This window comes from Papaver somniferum, chromosome 7, assembly GCF_003573695.1.
Source record: "Papaver somniferum cultivar HN1 chromosome 7, ASM357369v1, whole genome shotgun sequence".
Taxonomy (NCBI): domain Eukaryota; kingdom Viridiplantae; phylum Streptophyta; class Magnoliopsida; order Ranunculales; family Papaveraceae; genus Papaver; species Papaver somniferum.
The window spans coordinates 239,744,279-239,763,131 of NC_039364.1; the positions used below are offsets into that span (position 1 = coordinate 239,744,279).

General features: G+C 35.6%; 2 protein-coding genes across 2 annotated transcripts; both read right to left on the minus strand.

Annotated features, from left to right (window-relative positions):
• Positions 1-9,767: 9,767 nt before the first annotated feature.
• LOC113293557 (protein trichome birefringence-like 34) lies at positions 9,768-11,512 on the minus strand. The gene is made up of 4 exons (XM_026542162.1): positions 10,940-11,512; positions 10,645-10,844; positions 10,393-10,554; positions 9,768-10,186 (listed from the first exon to the last, which is right to left on the minus strand). Exons 1-4 carry the CDS (start codon positions 11,480-11,482, stop codon positions 9,841-9,843), a joined length of 1,251 nt encoding a protein of 416 aa, XP_026397947.1. The 5' UTR covers positions 11,483-11,512; the 3' UTR covers positions 9,768-9,840.
• Positions 11,513-12,528: 1,016 nt separating this feature from the next.
• Positions 12,529-18,427, minus strand: LOC113299959 (nucleolar complex protein 2 homolog). Its single transcript, XM_026549089.1, has 11 exons — positions 18,359-18,427; positions 18,132-18,226; positions 17,953-18,039; positions 17,289-17,852; positions 15,312-15,614; positions 14,592-14,921; positions 14,305-14,511; positions 14,131-14,217; positions 13,423-13,517; positions 13,199-13,333; positions 12,529-13,060 (listed from the first exon to the last, which is right to left on the minus strand). Exons 2-11 carry the CDS (start codon positions 18,183-18,185, stop codon positions 12,796-12,798), a joined length of 2,127 nt encoding a protein of 708 aa, XP_026404874.1. The 5' UTR covers positions 18,186-18,226; positions 18,359-18,427; the 3' UTR covers positions 12,529-12,795.
• Positions 18,428-18,853: the final 426 nt, after the last annotated feature.

Here is an 18,853-nt window from a genome sequence, read left to right on the forward strand (position 1 = left end):
TGTTTATCTGTAACAATTTGTTTTGCTATTTAAAAATACTCCCTTAAGAACCAAAGATTTTTCTAAGGAAAATTGTTTTTCTTGACACTAAAGGTTATTGACTGAAATTTTTAGATCTAGACTTCCAAACTTTTCCCAAATTATGAATATCTTCTAACTTGTTTTTAAGAGTTTCCACCGACAGGATACATCATTCTAAGTTGATTTCTTAAGGTAGGATGAAATCCTTTACTCCCTCCCTTTTTTTAGCGCCAAAATGTAGTTGCAGAAAATCCTACAACTACACCACTACTAAATTTTACAAATCAATCTAAGTGAACTCCATGAAAATCACAAGAACATTTATTAATCTCTTCCAATTGGATACAAAGTAATAAGCAAACCCTAACTTGGGAAGCAAATAAATTTTCTTTCTCATAATATCTTGTCTAACTCCCCAAAAAGCTCTCTCCAATACAAGGTCGCTCGGCTCTTTATATAGGGATTTACATAATGGATGACAGCTAAGAAAGCCTTTATTTTCGGATTTGTCGTGTGTTAAGAACGCACGCTTACATTGACTCTTATCGCACAGACTATATAACATTGCATGATTCTTCACACTTTACTCGTGATTAAGCTGACGTCATGTAATGCGTCATTTGGATAAGCAGTATGCGATCGTCTTCGCTCAGTCTTGATGATCATTATTCCGCATGTTTAACTAGTGTGCCGTATTTTGTATCTACAAAAGAAACATATACATTGCTGATGAGCATATTATGCATATAAATACAATACATTAAGAAGTGACATACAATACAATCCTTGCATTCATAAGATAAACTGAAAATGATACTTGAACTAAAGAAACTTGTATAAAATTGTACCAGGACTATTTGTTTGGTTTAGGACACTGATTATATATTCCATGTACTGATGCCCCCTAACGTAGTCGTCGTGTCAGCATTAGGGCAATCAAAGAAGACTTTTTTGCAAGTAAGCAAAACATGTCCTTCACTCCTAATTATCAAAAGCGACGAAGTTTGAACGACAAGAAATTGACCAATGTTTAATCGGAATTAGGGAGGAAATGATTTTTGAACATCAACCATGGATATTAAGACCGATTGATTCTACCATTCAGCTGGAGAGTGGCATATGTGGTTGTCTTTATTCGGATGTCCATGAGATGACCCCTCGGCTATGGCATGCCCATTTTGCTTATTAGGTTTTGGTATGTATTCTTCAAGCATTAGCTAAAAGAGAGTATTGATCCTTTTTTGTGGAAAGTCAGTTTTCAGATTGTCTATCAGTCCAAGGATTTGACCTTGCGATTTTATTTCGATGACAAAAATCCGAAACTCGACTTACTTATTTGATAGTTAACTCTAGACGCAATAGATTAACAATGAAATATGTTACAGTGAAAATTTGTATTGTCATGAGGATCATAATAATTACACGAAATAAACATAAATAAATTCTTACATACGTCAACTAAATATAGTTAGCCCAGAGCAGTATATGCTTCTCCGAAACTTGAAAATTAAAAACTTCGCATATCTTTCTTATTCACCGATTATGAATGTCGTTGTTTCCTCTTCCCTATGCTTTTGTGTTTGCATTATTGTCGCTGGCGCCTGAAAGTTGCGACTTAACTAAAACGCCTAGGACGTTGTTCCCCCTTGCTACATCGGCATCGTTCCGTGATTCAGCAATCAAGCCTAAAAGTACTCTAGCACCCACCGCCATTTCTGCAGGTTAGCAAAATAAAGATATCAATTAATGTTATTTTGGATGCAAAAAGTGGTCTTTTCTTGCTATCTGGAGATGATTATCAACGACCACCGGCATAACTTCTAAAGTAGATGGATATGATCACCAAAAAATAAATAACTAAAAACAATACTTCTGGAGATTGTATCTTTTCATGATTAAATACTTACGTGTATTAGGAGATATTGTAATCACCAGAATGAAAAGAAAGTCCGTGTAGAACATGTTAACGAATCTTTGGCCATTCTTGATTAGAGGGGGAGAAAAAAAACAATTTGAAAATAGTTGAGCACCACAATGCTCCCTTTATAGGCACTACTGCCTCAGACCGAGTAAAAAAAATATGGCACTACTGCCTCAGCTTAGATAGGAAAAATGACAGTTGTGTTTGACATTTTATTGTTTAATCATCTAATTTAAATTTCCCTCTTTTTCAATTCCAAATTGTGCTTTGCAGTAAGGGAAAATTTTCAAGTATTGTTATAGGGTCTATGGACCATGGATGTGCGGTCCAGTAGATGAATAGGTCTTTCCTTTCAGTACATAAGAGAACATTATATTATGTAATAGTTGGATGCCTCTTTATCAATATCAATTTCTTCTCCTTCTCTATCTCTTACTTTTCCATATTATTTCCACTGCAAAACGTTATCATGCACGAGCTCAGCCACTAATTTTTTTTTTCTTCTTCTTTTTGGGTTATTATCAAATCACTGAAGGAAGTGCTACTTTTAGTTGGATCCGTATTTCTGATTTTTTTTTCTCAATCAAGCAATACGTTGAGGTATATCTAAACTTTTTATCAATTTTCTTATCAATTAACATGTGATCTTGTCTTCCATGTCTCATGTTGTATGTATGTAATTTTTTTTTCTTTCTTCACATGTATATTTGTATCACATGCGTCGATCATGTTCTGATTGATTGAATGAATTTTTTAATTTATGATTGCGTATATTGTATATACATATATATCTATATATTATTCTAATGATCCCTCCATGTACTAATCTATGATCTACCCATATATATATTATTCTAATATTTGTTGCGAGATGTGTGTTTGTTGTACACAATCTGTTTGTTCTTATTCGTTTCTCGAGATTATTATGATTATTATAATATAATATTGTATTGTTTGTTGTTCAATCAACTGTATAACATGTTTAAATCTGTTTGTGTATCTAATAGATATGAGTGATACATGTTTGATGTCATTTTATTTATTCATACTAAAATCATGTTAATGATCTCTATGTGATAAAGTCTGATTTTAATATGCCTGATGTTGTGTAAATTTAATATTTCCGTATATTCTTATGTCATCATATGTTATTAAATGTTTTCATATGTCATCATCAAATAGAAAATTTTGGACTGTTTCGTTTTTCTGTTTATTCTTTTTGCTTGGTGATCTTCACATGTTTTATTTTATAAGAATTTTTTTTTTATTATTTATGTCGAAGAGTTGTATGTCCTTTTTCAACCAGTGATTTATTTTAATTTTTGAAAAGTTTCTGATCATGATTGTCTGTACTGCATGTGTATTTTATGTGTGTGACTGTCTTGATTGATTTGAAAAGTAATAATAAAATAATTAATATTTTTTTAAGTGCTTTGTGAATGTAACGCCTGTTTTAATTATTTGTTTAATTAGTTGTAACGTCTGCTTTTATTATTTGTTTAATTTTTCACAACGTTTTTAATTAGTTGTAACGACTGTTTTAATTATTTGTAACGTCTGCTTTTATTATTTGTTTAATTAGTTGCAACGTTTGTTTTTATTATTTGTTTAATTAGTTGTAACGTCTGCTTTTATTATTTGTTTAATCAATTATAACGTCCGTTTTTATTATTTGTTCATTCATTTTGTTTGTATTAAATCATTAAATAAATTGTAACTTATGCACTATTTCATGTTCCGTGTTATTTTTCACATTGTCTGCACTATTATAATGTTATGATGTTATTGTTGGCAATTGATTAAGTATTGTCAATCATTAACAGGATTATTATCATTGGTTGGTTATTGGCTATCAACTTTGACTGTTAACTGAATTATGATTATTGGCTGGATTTCTGACTTAACCGATTGACCTTTAGAACCATCAAGAAACTTGGTCTCTAAAAATCCATTTTGACCATAAAGAAATTTGGTTTGGGGATTATTATACTGGAATTATTTATTTTAACGTCCTTTATTATGGCACTTTACGGTTGGTCTTAACTCGACTCAAAAATAACATTTTGGATCCAAAAGTACTCGAGAACCATTATTATGTTTTTTGATGTGGAAATCATTTTTTTGTGAGAAATGAATATATTCCTTCATAAAACCTTCTGCCAATGAAAAGCACCGTCTAGGTGGAGCTAAATATACCTTATGTTTCTAAGCACATGCATTCCACTTTTTGTGGAAGCACTTACAAAGGGCGATATGAGTCGGAAATTATTTTTTTTCCATTTTTCTACTTCATTCATGGTACTAACAAACCAGTCTATCTTGAAGTATGCCAACAAGAGATTCAATATCTTCAGTAATATATTCAACCTAAAGTAAGTGGTTGACATGCGAATTGAGATTCTTTTGTCCTGTTGAGATAAAGAAATTTCTCAAACTAAGCTAATCATAGCAACATTGAAAATGAAAAACCCCAAAGTAATGAGGGTTAGGCATACTGACTCATGTGAAGCATGTGAAAACGAACATATACGTATATGAGAGAAATATGTATTATTGTCCCAGGTAGTAATAACACCAAAGTACAGGTATCAACCGAACATGGGATCAAGATAAGATGTTATTCTAGCTCACATCAAAAGGAAATATTTGGGAATGAATATTTCTACTGGTATTGGTACAAGCAATGCAATGCAGGTACCATAGTAACAATCGATTTCCATAGGGAGGTCATACTTTAAACATCAAATTTATTGGCAAGAAGAACTATGCTTAGTCAATTGACTATCTTATTCAGTTGAACTTTATACATTGTCTGCACTTATGGAATTAAAAGTACATCATTTCCAAGAGACATTAATTTTCTAATACACTTGAGATATATTTGGATGAAATATATATCATCCCCTCTGAAAAGTAACATATATTTACTCTAAAGAACTTGAGTTAAATCCCACTTTTGTTACGAATAAGGCCACACCACTTATTAAATCTCTCAAGATTCAACGTCTAACTTGTAGTGGTTTTTCTCCCACTAATTTAAGGAATATACACTAGTTTTTGAACTTATTCTTTGTAATGTGACTACGATATTGGATCATCGAGCGAAGCAATGCTCAAATTTTGTTTCCAAGATGGAACAAAGATTAAAAGTCACAAAATCTCTATATTTACCGAGAGCTAATCACCTTGTTAAATTCCAAAGATATCCATGCAAGTGGATATCATATGGAAACTCACAATGATGAGAATCTAATTGATTGCATCTTTTATAGTCTCTAATATATTTGGAAGGAAATATATCTTAGAGAAACTAATGAGTCAATCTAGTGAAATGTAAATCACTATAGTATTTGGATTATTAAATCCATATTGACTCCAACGATGAAATGTTGGGAATTGATTCATACAGGCTTTGACATAACCATAAAGTCACTTTGGTTGTGACATGATGTTTCATTTTGAAAAGAATCATATGTACATCACTATGTTTGAGTGGACGATACAATTGGAAAAAGATTGAGAGAATGTGAAGTGACGACATATCTCTCAATAAGTGTTTTCTAAAGTATTACATGCACAACCCCCTTCTCATTATGCTTTTAGGTAAGAAAGCATATCACTCATTTTTACAAAGTCTTCAGTAAAACAGGATCGAGACCATCCTAAGATGCAAATGGTAAAATTTAAAAGAAAACAAGGTGAAATTCAGAAAAATATTCATGCAGAATGCGGACCATTAAAGTGACTTATGGCTCTGGTGAATGTTTTGACATTTTGGACTAATTATAGTTCCCAAGAAATTTGCGTTTGGAAAACTACTAGCACATATTTTACATGTAAGAACTCACCACCCCTTGTATTAGCTAGAGAGTATACATCAAAAGGACTTGATGGTTACTCCATGTTTAATAGGATCAATGTAGAGCATCCTATACCTCATGGTCTCGCAAAGGCTATCATCAAAGGTTACAGATGGTGCCTAAGGCATGGTTATGCGTACAAACCTACCTTTAACTGCTTGGGGAACATGCAATATTACACGCATCTTTACTTAATTCGTTTTAGAACCCAATGTTAGTTAACCTTTTTTGCGTACCAGTTGGTAACTGGATTTAATCCTGACATTCGTGTTCTTACGCATTTTTGGTTGCACTATATATGTGACATTACGACTCCACATCGTACTATGATGGGTCTGCAAAACTGTTAAGTAGTTATGTTGGAAATGAGTTCCCAATAATTATCCGTATTTTAAACCTTTTTGGCGGGAGATCTCTTGCCGCTAGATTTTCGGGTTGCCATTTTAATGAGACAGTTTTTCCCGTCGTTAGGGGGATATAAGAAAAAGTATTTTCTAAGGGAACGACAAGAATTGTCGTGGTGTGTTCCCACTGTGTCTCATATTGATTCTTGTACTCCACAAATGTAAATGTGAAGTGACAAAGAATAATCGATTTCAGAAAGTGCATTGATATCGACAACGTGACAAGATTACGCTTACCAGCTGCAAATGTTCCTGCAAGGTTAGAAATCCTCAGTATGGGGTACACCATAGACTAGGGTGTTGTAACTACTACACTTGGTGGAAGTGTAGTTAAGGTTGTGGCTCCACAAAGGAAGATGAGAGACCACCAGGTTCGATCAATACTCACCTAGAAAGGAAGTAGATGAGTAAGGCACAACCTAATTTGTATCATTAATGAAATCATCTCATTTGATTGTCTATGACTATGTCCATGAATCAATACTGGAGGACGCTCCGAAGTTTAATGATTCCAGAGAACAATGAAATACTAAAGGATTATGAGAACACACACGAGTCAATGGAAAGATCGTGCGAACATATTAGTGATCATTTTTATATATAGTTGTTCAATAAAATAAAGCACGACGAGATCGAACCATGCTTCTTATTGCTTAATGTCAGCGAAAACCATATTTGGCCTATACAATCCAGGTAGAACTTGGTTCTTTGACAAATATACAGGTATTTGGTGTGGTAGTGCTAACCAACCAAGTGTAAAGCCTATTGGACATATATGATTAATTTTTCACAAAGCATAATGAGAAGAAAGCAGTCTTAAAGTATAAAGACTCGCCTTGTGGCGCGAGGTTTCTCACAAAGCCCTGGAATTGTTCTCTTGTAATGAACTTTATAGTGTTCCGCTACTTAATTAGCTTGGTAATTTCAAAAGGACTTGAAATGCAACATATGTATGTGGTTGTTATGTATCTCTGAAAGAATCAAGAGATAGAAGATATTTACAAAAGTACTTGATAGCCTTTTGTTACCCAAATTAAGTGAATCTAAACCACAGAGTGCGTTTACAGTTAGATATAACGCTCACTTATAGATTGAAGCAATCAGGAGGATGTGGTATACCCGTCTAAGTGACTATTTGATTTGGAGGGGATAGACAAGTAAGTTATTTTTCCTTGTGTATTCAGAAGAAAGTTCCTGATTTGGAATTGTAGCTATCTATGTCAATGGTACAGAAATGATGGGTACTCTTGATGTAATAAGATACCTTAAAACTATTTGAAATCCGAATTTGAGATGAAAAGTCTGGGGAAAGCTCGGCCGAATACTGAGCTTGTGGTATATTATTCCACCAGTTTGCATATGTCTAAAGTTGTCAGGAAATTTAACAAAGACATGCATCCTGATAGCACTCTCATGATTAGTTAAGGTTCAAATGTAAGTAAGAGACCATTTCGTCTAAAGGAAGATGACGAAGATGTGTTGGGAGATGAAATTCCCATATCTAAGTACAATAGACGCATTTTTGTACTTAGTATAATAATGTAATCGATTAAATTTTACATCATCAGGGAACTTGTTAGCTAGATATAGCTCAGCGCCAACGCAACGTCATTGGAATGGTATAGTGAATGTAATCATGTACTCAAAAGTAACCATTGACATAAAAAAAAATTATCCCTACAAGGACATAAAAAGGAATGCTAATGAAAGTGCAATCCAAAAGTTGTTGATTATGAAGGAACAATAATATCTTCTCCAACGAAAGTAATCATGGGGAGATATGATAGACTATTTTCTAAGCCATTATCGATATTCAGTTTCGAAAACTACATGACTAAAGGAACTGTCTAGAACAACTCTGAAAGTAATCAGGGGGAGATGCCGACATCAGGGGAGGATCCAAGGATATGATGTCGACATATTTTACTTCGAAATTGAAGTTGTGTTGTATTCTTTTTCCCTTCGATCGAGAATAGTTTTTTCCAAAGGGTTTTGTTACTCGACAAGATTTTTAGCGAGACAACACTAAAAACATCAAGTATATTGAACGTTGAAGACATAACGATCGCGTTGATATTACTGAAAATATCTGAATCAAAGAAATGAAACGTGATATTCTCTTAAGCAACGAAACTTCCAGAATCAACAACAGGGTCTTATAAACATTCAAGTCACCAAAGTAAAGTGTGATAAACTCATTTTGACTGCATTAGACTAATGAAAATTGTCTGACATCAGGGGAAGCATCTAATGGTGTGTTGGACTATTTTCCTTCACCGAGGTTGCTTTTTCCCAAAGGGTTTTAATACTCGGAAAGGTTTTTAATGATACAAAAACAAACACAGGAAGTAATTTGCTAACTAAGGTTGTTGTCTTTCCCACAAGGATTTTTCTACCTTATGAGTTGTGAAGCAACTGATCAACTTCAACGGAGCAAAGTGATCATCTGCAACGGATTACCTTTACTTACATCTGTCACGTTGTACTCTTTTCCCTTCGTCAAGTTTTTGTCCCACTGGGTTTTCCCTTGTCAAGGTTTTAATGAGGAAACGTATACGCATCCAACTATGTTCTAAGCTTTCTTAATATTGTACTCTTTCTTTAGTTCAGGTTTTGTCCCTCTGAATTCTCCTAAAGAAGTTTTAACGGGGAAATTAACTTAGACATGTCGGTCTTTAAAGATCATATTGCATGTGATGAACTACATGTAAAGTACGAGACAACATGTGAAGTACTACATGTGAAGAGTTGTAATAAGGTTTTGTCCCACTGGATTTTTGCCTTGTCAAGGTTTTAATGAGGCAACTGATTTCAGCACAAGTCATCAAGGAGAGAACAACATTTGAAGAACTACATTTAAAGCACTATGTATAAAGCTTTGTTATTGAACCGCACAAGGGGGAGTGTTATAGGGCCTATGGCCCATGGATGAATAGGTCTTCCATTTCATGTATATAAGAGAACATTATATGTATGTAATAGTTGGATGCCCCTTTATCAATATCAAGTTCTTCTCCTTTTCTATTTCTTACTTTTCCCTATTATTTCTACTGCAAAAAGTATCAAATTTTATGTAGCATATCCTTATTGCAAAGATAAGCAAAATGGAAAATTAAGAAATGCCCATAAAAAAAATTGGATTTAAACAAACTAATACGGACACTACCATTGCAAGATGAGCCAACACATCTTGCACACCATGTGGTTCAATTTTTAATTTTCTTAACTTAAACAAGTACTTCATAAAATGCAAAATTCTGAAAGATGTATCACTCAACCACCTGATTCATGGTGAGAAGCACAAGCACTAGCAACAATGAATTAAGATACAAAAAATTTGTTACATGGCGACGGCTGAACAAAACTGCCTGTCACCATCAAAACCTTTCTATACAACTTAACATGAGGAACTACTAAAATGCTGGGCCTATGTTTCTCCAGAAATGATTATATTATCTTAAAATGCTGGGCAGCTATGAAATGAACTTAGGGTAAACCGTAAACATATCTCTCCCAACATTTTGACAAATGCGCATTTAAGATTTCTTAGGGACAATGATATTGAAAATTTATCTTCTTTAATTTGAAGAGAAATAGTCTTAGATCTACAACATTTTTCACAAAAATGTTTCCACTAGGAAAAAATGTAAGCATAAAGGAGCTCATTCCAAGTATCAGGAATTCCAGGGAGGCACCAATGGATACAATCAGAATAACTTGTAGGGTTTGATATTTGCTCTTGAGTTAAAGGAACCCATTGTTTTCTATGCGTAGATGGATGGCCTTCTTTTCTGTATTCTGATAGTTGTGTTATGTTAAGTATCTTCACGTTAACACCTCTAACTTTCAACTCGTCAACTGTTTTCTCAAGGACGTTCATCATTTCAGGATCCGAATCTCTACCCTTGTAATTTTTTCGCGAAATCGGCTTTGTTTGGTTGTAGCAGTTACCTTCTTTGTTCATGCTCCATTCCTCTGCCCTGTTGCATTTTAATGATCAGGGAATGTCAAGTAAGGTAACAAGTGTGTTTCGGGTATATTTACATGGCTGCTAATTTGCTTTGGGGTATACCAATATAGACATAAGACAAAACATCTCTCGCCATTATATCCGTACACCCCCATGCAAATTGGTATTCCCATTAGCAACGTGGCTGCAACATATATAGTGTAAGAAATGGTTTACCAGGAGTGTGTAGGCGACATGCTGACAAAAAACAGCTCCGTCTTGGTATGGTTGACATGAATCTCAAGCCAATCAGACCATGTTTTCAGAGACATTTCATAGCTGCGTAGCATTTCTACCTCTTTGTACGTTCCTTCATTTGGATGTTCAAAAGAGCCCCATCTGGTCATAAACACACGAATTTTCATTTTCATTAGCTGAAGAAGGAAAAAACATGAGCAAACGGTTGAATGCGCTAGATATCCAACTTACAAGACTTTCATTTTGGGTCTCGATCTCCACCAAAGATAGGAATTGAAGACAAGTATGTCGGCATCCATCCAATGAATCGCGTGTTTCTCGATCCCTTGGGCTCTTACAATTCGTTCAGGCCAGCGATGAGTCGCCGGATCGTCCGAATTCGATTCGACCAGCAATGGTGCCCAATAAAACTCAATGGTTGCATTATATTCCTACGATTTTTGTGGTCAATCAGAGGTCAGTTAGCTACAAAATTTATATACATACATTTACCTCCTGGAGTCTAGAGAAAAGGGAGAGAACTTACAATGGCATTAAAGATTCTGAGAGAACCGGTGTCGTGCACAGACTTGAGTGCTGATGGGATTACAGATTCCACCAGACAAACGATGGATAACCATTGATTTCTGTTAAGTGAATCTCCAACGTAAACCATCCTTTTCCCTCTCAATCTCTCCAGTAATGCCTTGGCATTGAACCTTGGTAGGTCACACTGGTTTGGTTGCCATCTCCAATTCTGATAGCTTAAATCCTTTCTTCCAAACTTCTCACATGCAACCTCATCAAACATGAACGAGCACTGTTTCTCAGAGTACAAAGGATATGTTGAGTTATCGTATACCCACTTACCCGAAAAGAGATCACAACTTGACGTCAACGATACTGATTCGCTGTAATCCTTTAATGTCATGGTGGAAGTGGTAAGAATCTCTTCAAAGACAATCCATGTACTTTTGCCTTCCATATAAACTATAAGAACAATGAAGGTGGCAACTAGAATTATTGTTAGCGAATGCATGCGATTTTTTAGTCCCAGAATTCCCGAGACCAAGTTGTATACCTTGGCCATATTATACGTACTAGTCTTTTGATCAATCAACTTCTCCTACTACTCTCTTTTTTGTTTCTGGATTTCTGTATACATGTTGCAGGTTCCTTTTTGAAGTGCAGGGATGAAGGTTGTTGGTCATACTTTGCCGTGGTTGTTGGCTGTGCAATTTTTAAATGATACAATTAGAGGTCTTCAAATTCTTAGCGGAAACAACAAATGGAAATTTCAAGGATCAAGTTAGTTTGGATTCTGTTTTGCTGTTCCCACGTATGATCTAACATTTTAAACTACAAGTAGTGGAAGAGTTGCTAAGACGTGTGTGCCAGTAAGTCAGGGACGCATAATACCCCGTAGCATGTTGCGACTATTTTCAGGACTCGCTCCCCTTATTGGGCCGAATCCAGCATTCCGAGCCAAAGCCTGCTCTATCTGAATCAAATTTATCTCGTATTCCCTCCGTTTTAGGAGAAGTGATACTTAAACTTTTCAATTTTGGCTATTTTAGGTAAAAATAAATATTAAAGTATCATTTTTCCTGAAACGGAAGAATACTTGGACAAAAAAAATTGTGTATGGATTAGACGATTTCAACATGAACCTGAAGTTATACAGCCAGTAACACGTCACGGCTAATAAAAATGCGGCTTCCAACTGCATTTACAATGCAATAGGATAATAAAAATGCGGCTTCCAACTGCATTTATAATGCAATAGGATTGGTTTCCGCCAATCAAGCCACGGCTATCTACCACATTTTAGGCTGGATACTTGGTTTCCGCGCCTCAAGCGTACATTGACATTGTAGAGAATTGGAGCACCATAGCGGCTGGCTGGTTGCTCTTCTCTACATCTTGCCAAGGAAGAGCTGTGTTTGTCTTGGGACAAAGGATGGCTGAGAATATCTCTAGGTTGGAATTGCTGAGATCATTCCTTACTAACCAATTCTACCATATATTAGTTGTGCAGACATGATGTACTTCTTCCGATGTCCACGGACACTTCTCTTAGCAAGATGAGCTAACACATCTTGCACACCCATGTTAATTGTCAACTTACACAAACACTTCAACGAAATACAAAATTCTCACATTAATAAGATTTATCACTCAATCACCACATTCATGGTGAGAAATACAAGGTACTAGCAAAAGATACAAAAAATTTGTTGTTTCATGGCGGCAGAGGCCGCTAAACATAACTACCTGCCACTAGTCATCAGCCATCAAAACTTTCTATACAACTCAACACGAGGAGGAACTACTGAACAGTCAAAACTAAATGTAGCCACTGGCCAAGGACCACCCTCTTTTCGCACCTTAATGATTAGTGCTTCAGCTGCTCTTTGATTTTTTGGTTTTGAATCGACCTTTTTTTGATGAGTTTGAAGACATTTTTCGTTTCTTACTTCCTTGTTTGCGGGTCGCTGGCTTTGCTTTCTTCTCGCGCTCATCAGAAGATGAATCACTTGCGGATCTCTCTTCTTCTTCATCGTCAGAACTTATGACTAAATCACCAACAATATCCTCGTCTATCGCCACTTCCTCCTGCTGCTTCTTCTTCTTCTTTGTCTTCTTATCTCCTTTAGGTTCTTTAGTCCTGCATCATTACAAATAGAGTTCAATCAGACAGAATTCGAAAATACAGCAAAAGTTAAAACCCAAAAACTAAGTACAAGAATTCACAAAAAGTAAAATAGAAGAGAAGTAAACAAAGACACTATACAGATCAACATACTTAGAATCGCCTCCAGGTAACCAGGATGAGCTAAAGACCTTAGGACCTTCTTCTGCATCCCCATCGCTATCGTCGTCTTCATCAATATCTGATTTTTTCTTGCCAAACACAGATGAGTGTGCTCCAACAGTAACACTGAAATTGGAAGGAAAGAAGGCCATTATTGCAGGCATATATTACATAAACAAATGTAAAGAAAGTAGCATTTGATAATAATGGAAAACCTGGATTCTGCGAGCGTGTCTTGTCTTTCTTGTGCTCTCTGACGCAAAGCAACGACATATTGTGACAGAGGACTAACCTTCTTCTCCTTCTCAACCTAACAAGATGAAACATTTGTCAGTAAATAACCAGTCACAAAAGAAACGTTACTAAACAAACCTAAACAGGAATAAGAACAATCTTCTTTCTTTTCTTTTTTTATTTCTCGATAAAGATGATCCTATTCAAAGGCATGCAAAGCCGAATACTGGTGCAACTTACAACAAAGCTGAGCAGACCACTAACGACACAATACAACTCAAGAAAAGAGTGAAATCCAAATACTTAAGCATAAGAAGCAACCCTAGGCCATGACAAAATTAAAATGAGGAGGGTCAAAAAATAAAGCATTCCAATTGACTGTCACGTCCTGAACAGAGATGCTTTTAAAGTATTATTTGAAGATGCCCAAATGAAGGTGCAGATATCTTCGCATCTGTGATGATTTTTCTATTTTTAAGAAATAAGACAAGAGCATTTCTCTTTCCCAAGAGCCCAAAAAAATACAAGTGTGAAAGCACTTCCAAATCTTTGTTGAGAACACTCTACTAAATGAAGAGCAATTTGGAAGAGAAAATTACATTGTCTAACCATTAGCAACATACTAATCCAAATATTCCAAACATATATAGGAGCAGTTAAAGCCTTAAAGAAATCAAACAAGTGCAAACCTCAAGAAAAGATTCTGCAGCGAGGTCGTTGGGTAAAAATGAAATAGTTGCACGTTTGGCATTCAGGAACTCGGAGTTTGCCTCTATCTGTGATAATCATGAAAGCTAAAATTTCAAGATATACACAAATAACAATTTACTTAGGGTAAACATGCAACTTTTTGAGAAACATACCTCCCGTACAAGCTGCTTTGTCTCTTTGCGAAACCTCTCAACATTAGTCGATTTAAGAAAACTTCGCAACCTTACAGTAGGAATAAAAGCCAACTCAAAGAATGCGACGGAATAGCTCCATTGAGATAAATGTTCAGCAAGCTCCTCCATCACAGAAAAGACGCACGCTTCTTGGAATGCCCGGGTTTTCAAAATCGGCTTGCTCACCTGCAATATACTTCATCATGAACAGCATTCCCACTACAATCTTGCTCAAACAAAAAAAGGGCAACGAAAAAAAATTCTACCTTCAATGTGGAACGCAAATCAACAGCTTTTCCAACACCCCCAGTAGGCTTCTTATTCAATTCCTTCATCTCTAGCATATCTAGTAGAGGTAAAGATACAGGAATGAAAGTACCCAAAGAAGCAGCAATGCAATTGAGCATTTTAACACATCGTAACCTTAGAGGAAAGTATCTTGCAGTTGGAACCAAACGGGTCACCCCAAAAATTATTTGAGTCAACGGATAAGCCAGGGGCCGGAAGTCAGGTTCGGAACTGTATGCACAGACAACACTTGTCCAAAGCTCAAGGCAATTCATGAACTTCCATTCATACACCCTCCTAAATGCTTCCTGCATTACATGAGCAAAATTTTCAGTCCAGCAATAGTCTTGGCAGATCATGGACTTCAGATATCTAAGTAACAGACAGAAATTTAAGTTCATCATTATTGCTTGTTAAGGTCCAGAAAAAAACAGTTCACTCAGTGAGTGGTTTCTTGTTCCTTGCAATAATACTGTTTCCGTGTTTGATTTAATATAATTCAATTCAATCCCATTCCTTTTCATGTTGACTAATTATGCTATATACAAAGTGATAACATTCCATTTCATGACAGCAAGGAGTGTCGATAAACACTTATCTACTAACTGGAAATGTTAAAATGTTAGTGCACCTCACAATACCAAATGCAAAAACAAAAAATAGACAGATATCTACAGCAATCAAGCAGAGCCATCTACCTTAGTTTTTGTGCTAAGCGCATCCCTCAAAATCATCGCCAGCTGCCTAATGAAAACAAATGCATGCTGATACGCAGTTGACAAGTCCACCCCATAAAGTTCAACAACACAGTTGCCGAGGAACTGAATATGCTGCAATTTCGCCGCATTCACAAACTGGCAGTTCATAACATAAGCCTTGTACATACCTTTAAAGCACTCGTCCATACAATCAGAACCAAGACGAACACACAGGTCTCTTATAAAAAGAAAGGAAACAATTGGAAGGGCACCTCCTCCTGTTCCCCAGAAATGAAGGGAAACCTGCCAAAAAAAATGTACAATGTTATCTGATACTGATTGGCAATCGTCATCTACAGGTTCTGTAAATTATCTTTCAAATATCAAACCTTGTACTGTGATCACCAACATGAACTGTATTTTTAATTTTCAATAAATAAAGATTTTTGTTAGAGGGAGAGCAAAAACGGATCCGGGGAGTGCAATAATCGTAGTTGACTCGATAATCACATCCGGTTTTATATATTTATATAAATCGGTCAAAATTATCCTCACACACTATTTTCAAAAACACTTGCTTGTTTCCAAACTGGTTAACCATAAACACTTACACTAAAACTTTAACTTCCATTAAAGACGAATTGCAAAAACGGAACCTAGATATGATCTTGTAATCATTCTATAAGTGTCGAAGAAACCTTAGTAATAATTGCAGGGATTGATTAAGTAAGTTATTCTTAAATTTGAGATTGTCCCATCTGCAACATATTGAGACAAAACCCTCACTTGGGCAGACGCTAGATTGGTTTACTACTAATAGTTCCAATCACATTAAGAAAACAGAGAATAATAACTCGTCATTCATTATGATAAGACAACATCAATATGAATAATTGTAAATCAACACTTACTGATGCATTTTTATAGATGGTCAAAGTAGATATGTTCCTAATAAGATTTTTGTTAATGTAAAGAAGGTTAGGGATTGGCGACGCACTGTATTTTTTTAGTTTATGGCAGAGAGGGTTAGGGTTTGGCGACGCGTCTCCTTTCGGCTTAATTAAGGGTAAATTTGTCAGATTCATATATACATATATAAATCGGCCTAATCACCTAGTCAATTATGATTTTTTTACTCCTCAAATCCATTTTTGCTCTCCCTCTAACAAAAATCTAAATAAAATGATTCTGTGAAGGTATTCTATACTATAATAAGGCACCCTAAAACACGATCTCAGTAAATCTTTTGGTCATACTATTATAGTTCAGTTAATCAGCATCTCAGCCAAATTATAGGTTTAAAAGATTATTGCTGAATGTGGACGACGCAGTGGTCAAGGCATTATAACCCAAGTGGTATTAACAATCGTTGCATCTTTTGAAGTAATAATATGACACAAATTATAAAAAATGGGGCTTCTAGAGAATATGACCTAAAATATTTCATATCTCTATGCAGTTAATCCAGTTTTTGGTCTCACTATATTTTAACCATTCAATTAATATCTTGAACTCATTCCTCTGTAACAATTCAAATCATGGTTGATATCATGTTTCTCTCCAGTTTTGGTTGATATGAGGCATTAAATATTAATGTAGAGGAGATAAGCAAGACAGGCAATAATTATGAACCCATGTGGATCATCAAGAAGTATAAGGAGGTATCAGTATTATATGTGAAAAATGGGTATGGATGCACTTGTTAGGTAATCTGGTCCTGAATCTTGTTCTGCCAAAAATATATCGGTTACGAGACATGGATGTCCAGAAACTGAGTCCATCATCTAGGACTCATTGTCAGTGGAACCTAGAACCCCTGTGCTGCTAGCATAATCAAATTCCCAGTGGGTGGACTTTAAAAAGGGACAATACATATTATACATTTTCAAGTTCAGCCTATACTATTGCCAACCAGGGTAGCAAACATTACCATCCTACATGTACATTAAGAAGAGTAGAAGAAGAGAATCTGCGCACCTTCATATACTTCCTAAGGAGGGTGGGAAAAGCAGCCAAAAATACAGCTGAATATTTAAGACGTCGTAAAGTGAAAGCGATCATCTCAGAGTCGGTCATTTGGTTCAAGACATGGAGAGAATTACCCAGATATGACTTCACTAGATGGTTATAGGTCTTCCATTTTTTAGTGCTCATATGTTGCACTATAGTTTCTTTCTTTCCTCCTGAAGCAGGCATCTCAAGCAATCCTCGAAGAATTCCATCGATTTCACTCAAAACAAACTGCAATATCTTGTTGAAAACAGTACCCGACATAATCCTATACTTTTCCGGTGACTCATTTTCACCCTCATCTCCGTAATGACATGCTGTACGATAAGCTCGCATAATAGAATAGACTGCACTTATCTTTTTACCTTCTCGAACCAATGCAATCCAGTTATTAACCATCTCAACGGTAATAACCTTTTTCTCCTGTGTTTGTGGCTTTTCAACTTTTTTCTTCTTCTTCTTTAACACATCATCATCAGCACCCGTATCATCGTCATCTTCATCCTCATCATCCCTCTCAGCAACCTCATCCTATAAAAACAGTACAAGCAAATCACACAAACTGATAATATACTTAAAAAGAATCAAAATCCACTGAAGTGAATGTGCATTGCAAATTGTATAAACATACATCGATTTCCTCGTCAATGTCATCATCGGACTCGAAATGTAGAAGATCCTTATCATGCTCTTTCAAAAACTCGTAGAATTCTGGGTCCTGTAGAAAACAACATAATTTTATCAAAAAAAATTGATAACCAAAGCTACTTCTGGTAACCCTAAAAACATTATCTGGACTGTGATTATCACCTTTTCTTGAAGCTTTTGCATATCCATCATACTCTTTTTCTTAGTCTTAGTCATATTTACTCAAAAGGAGATTATTATGATGCCCTCTTTATTTCCTGTACATACCAATCAATCAGAAAAACTAGAACTAGGAAAATGAGAAAAATACTGAAATTTATTCAAGCGAAACCCTGATTAAGCAATTTCAGATAACCAAAACAGATAGATTTTTAGTTTGATGAACGAACCTGGATTGATTGGAGAAGACGAGCTGGTGCCGTTAGTGAGCAGAAGGAGAAGAGGGACGAAGGGTTTATGTTCTATTTTAGGGTTTTTCACTTAAGTGTCGGATCTTTATTGGGCGGGTATGCCTGTATGGGTTTGGATTTATTCGGTTTGGAGGTTTATGGGCCTGAAGGCAATTACACAGTTCATATTGGCCCAACCGATTCTTTGCACCCATGATTGGCAGTTTACGAGAAGGGTACTTAAGGATTCCCGTTTTAAGTGCATTTCACGATCTCATGTTATCAAGAATTCTAAACCTCTTTCTAAAATTTAGTCTGGAGAAAGCTCTCACCACAACCATTTCTAATTAGTTTTATATTTTTTAAATGACCCCAACCCCAAGATTGCTTTGGACTAATCTCTTTTAGTGATGTAGTTTGATTGAGAAAAATGCAACTGAAAAGATGATATGGAAGATATTCTTTTTGTACTTGTTGCGTTTCTGCTATGTGAAA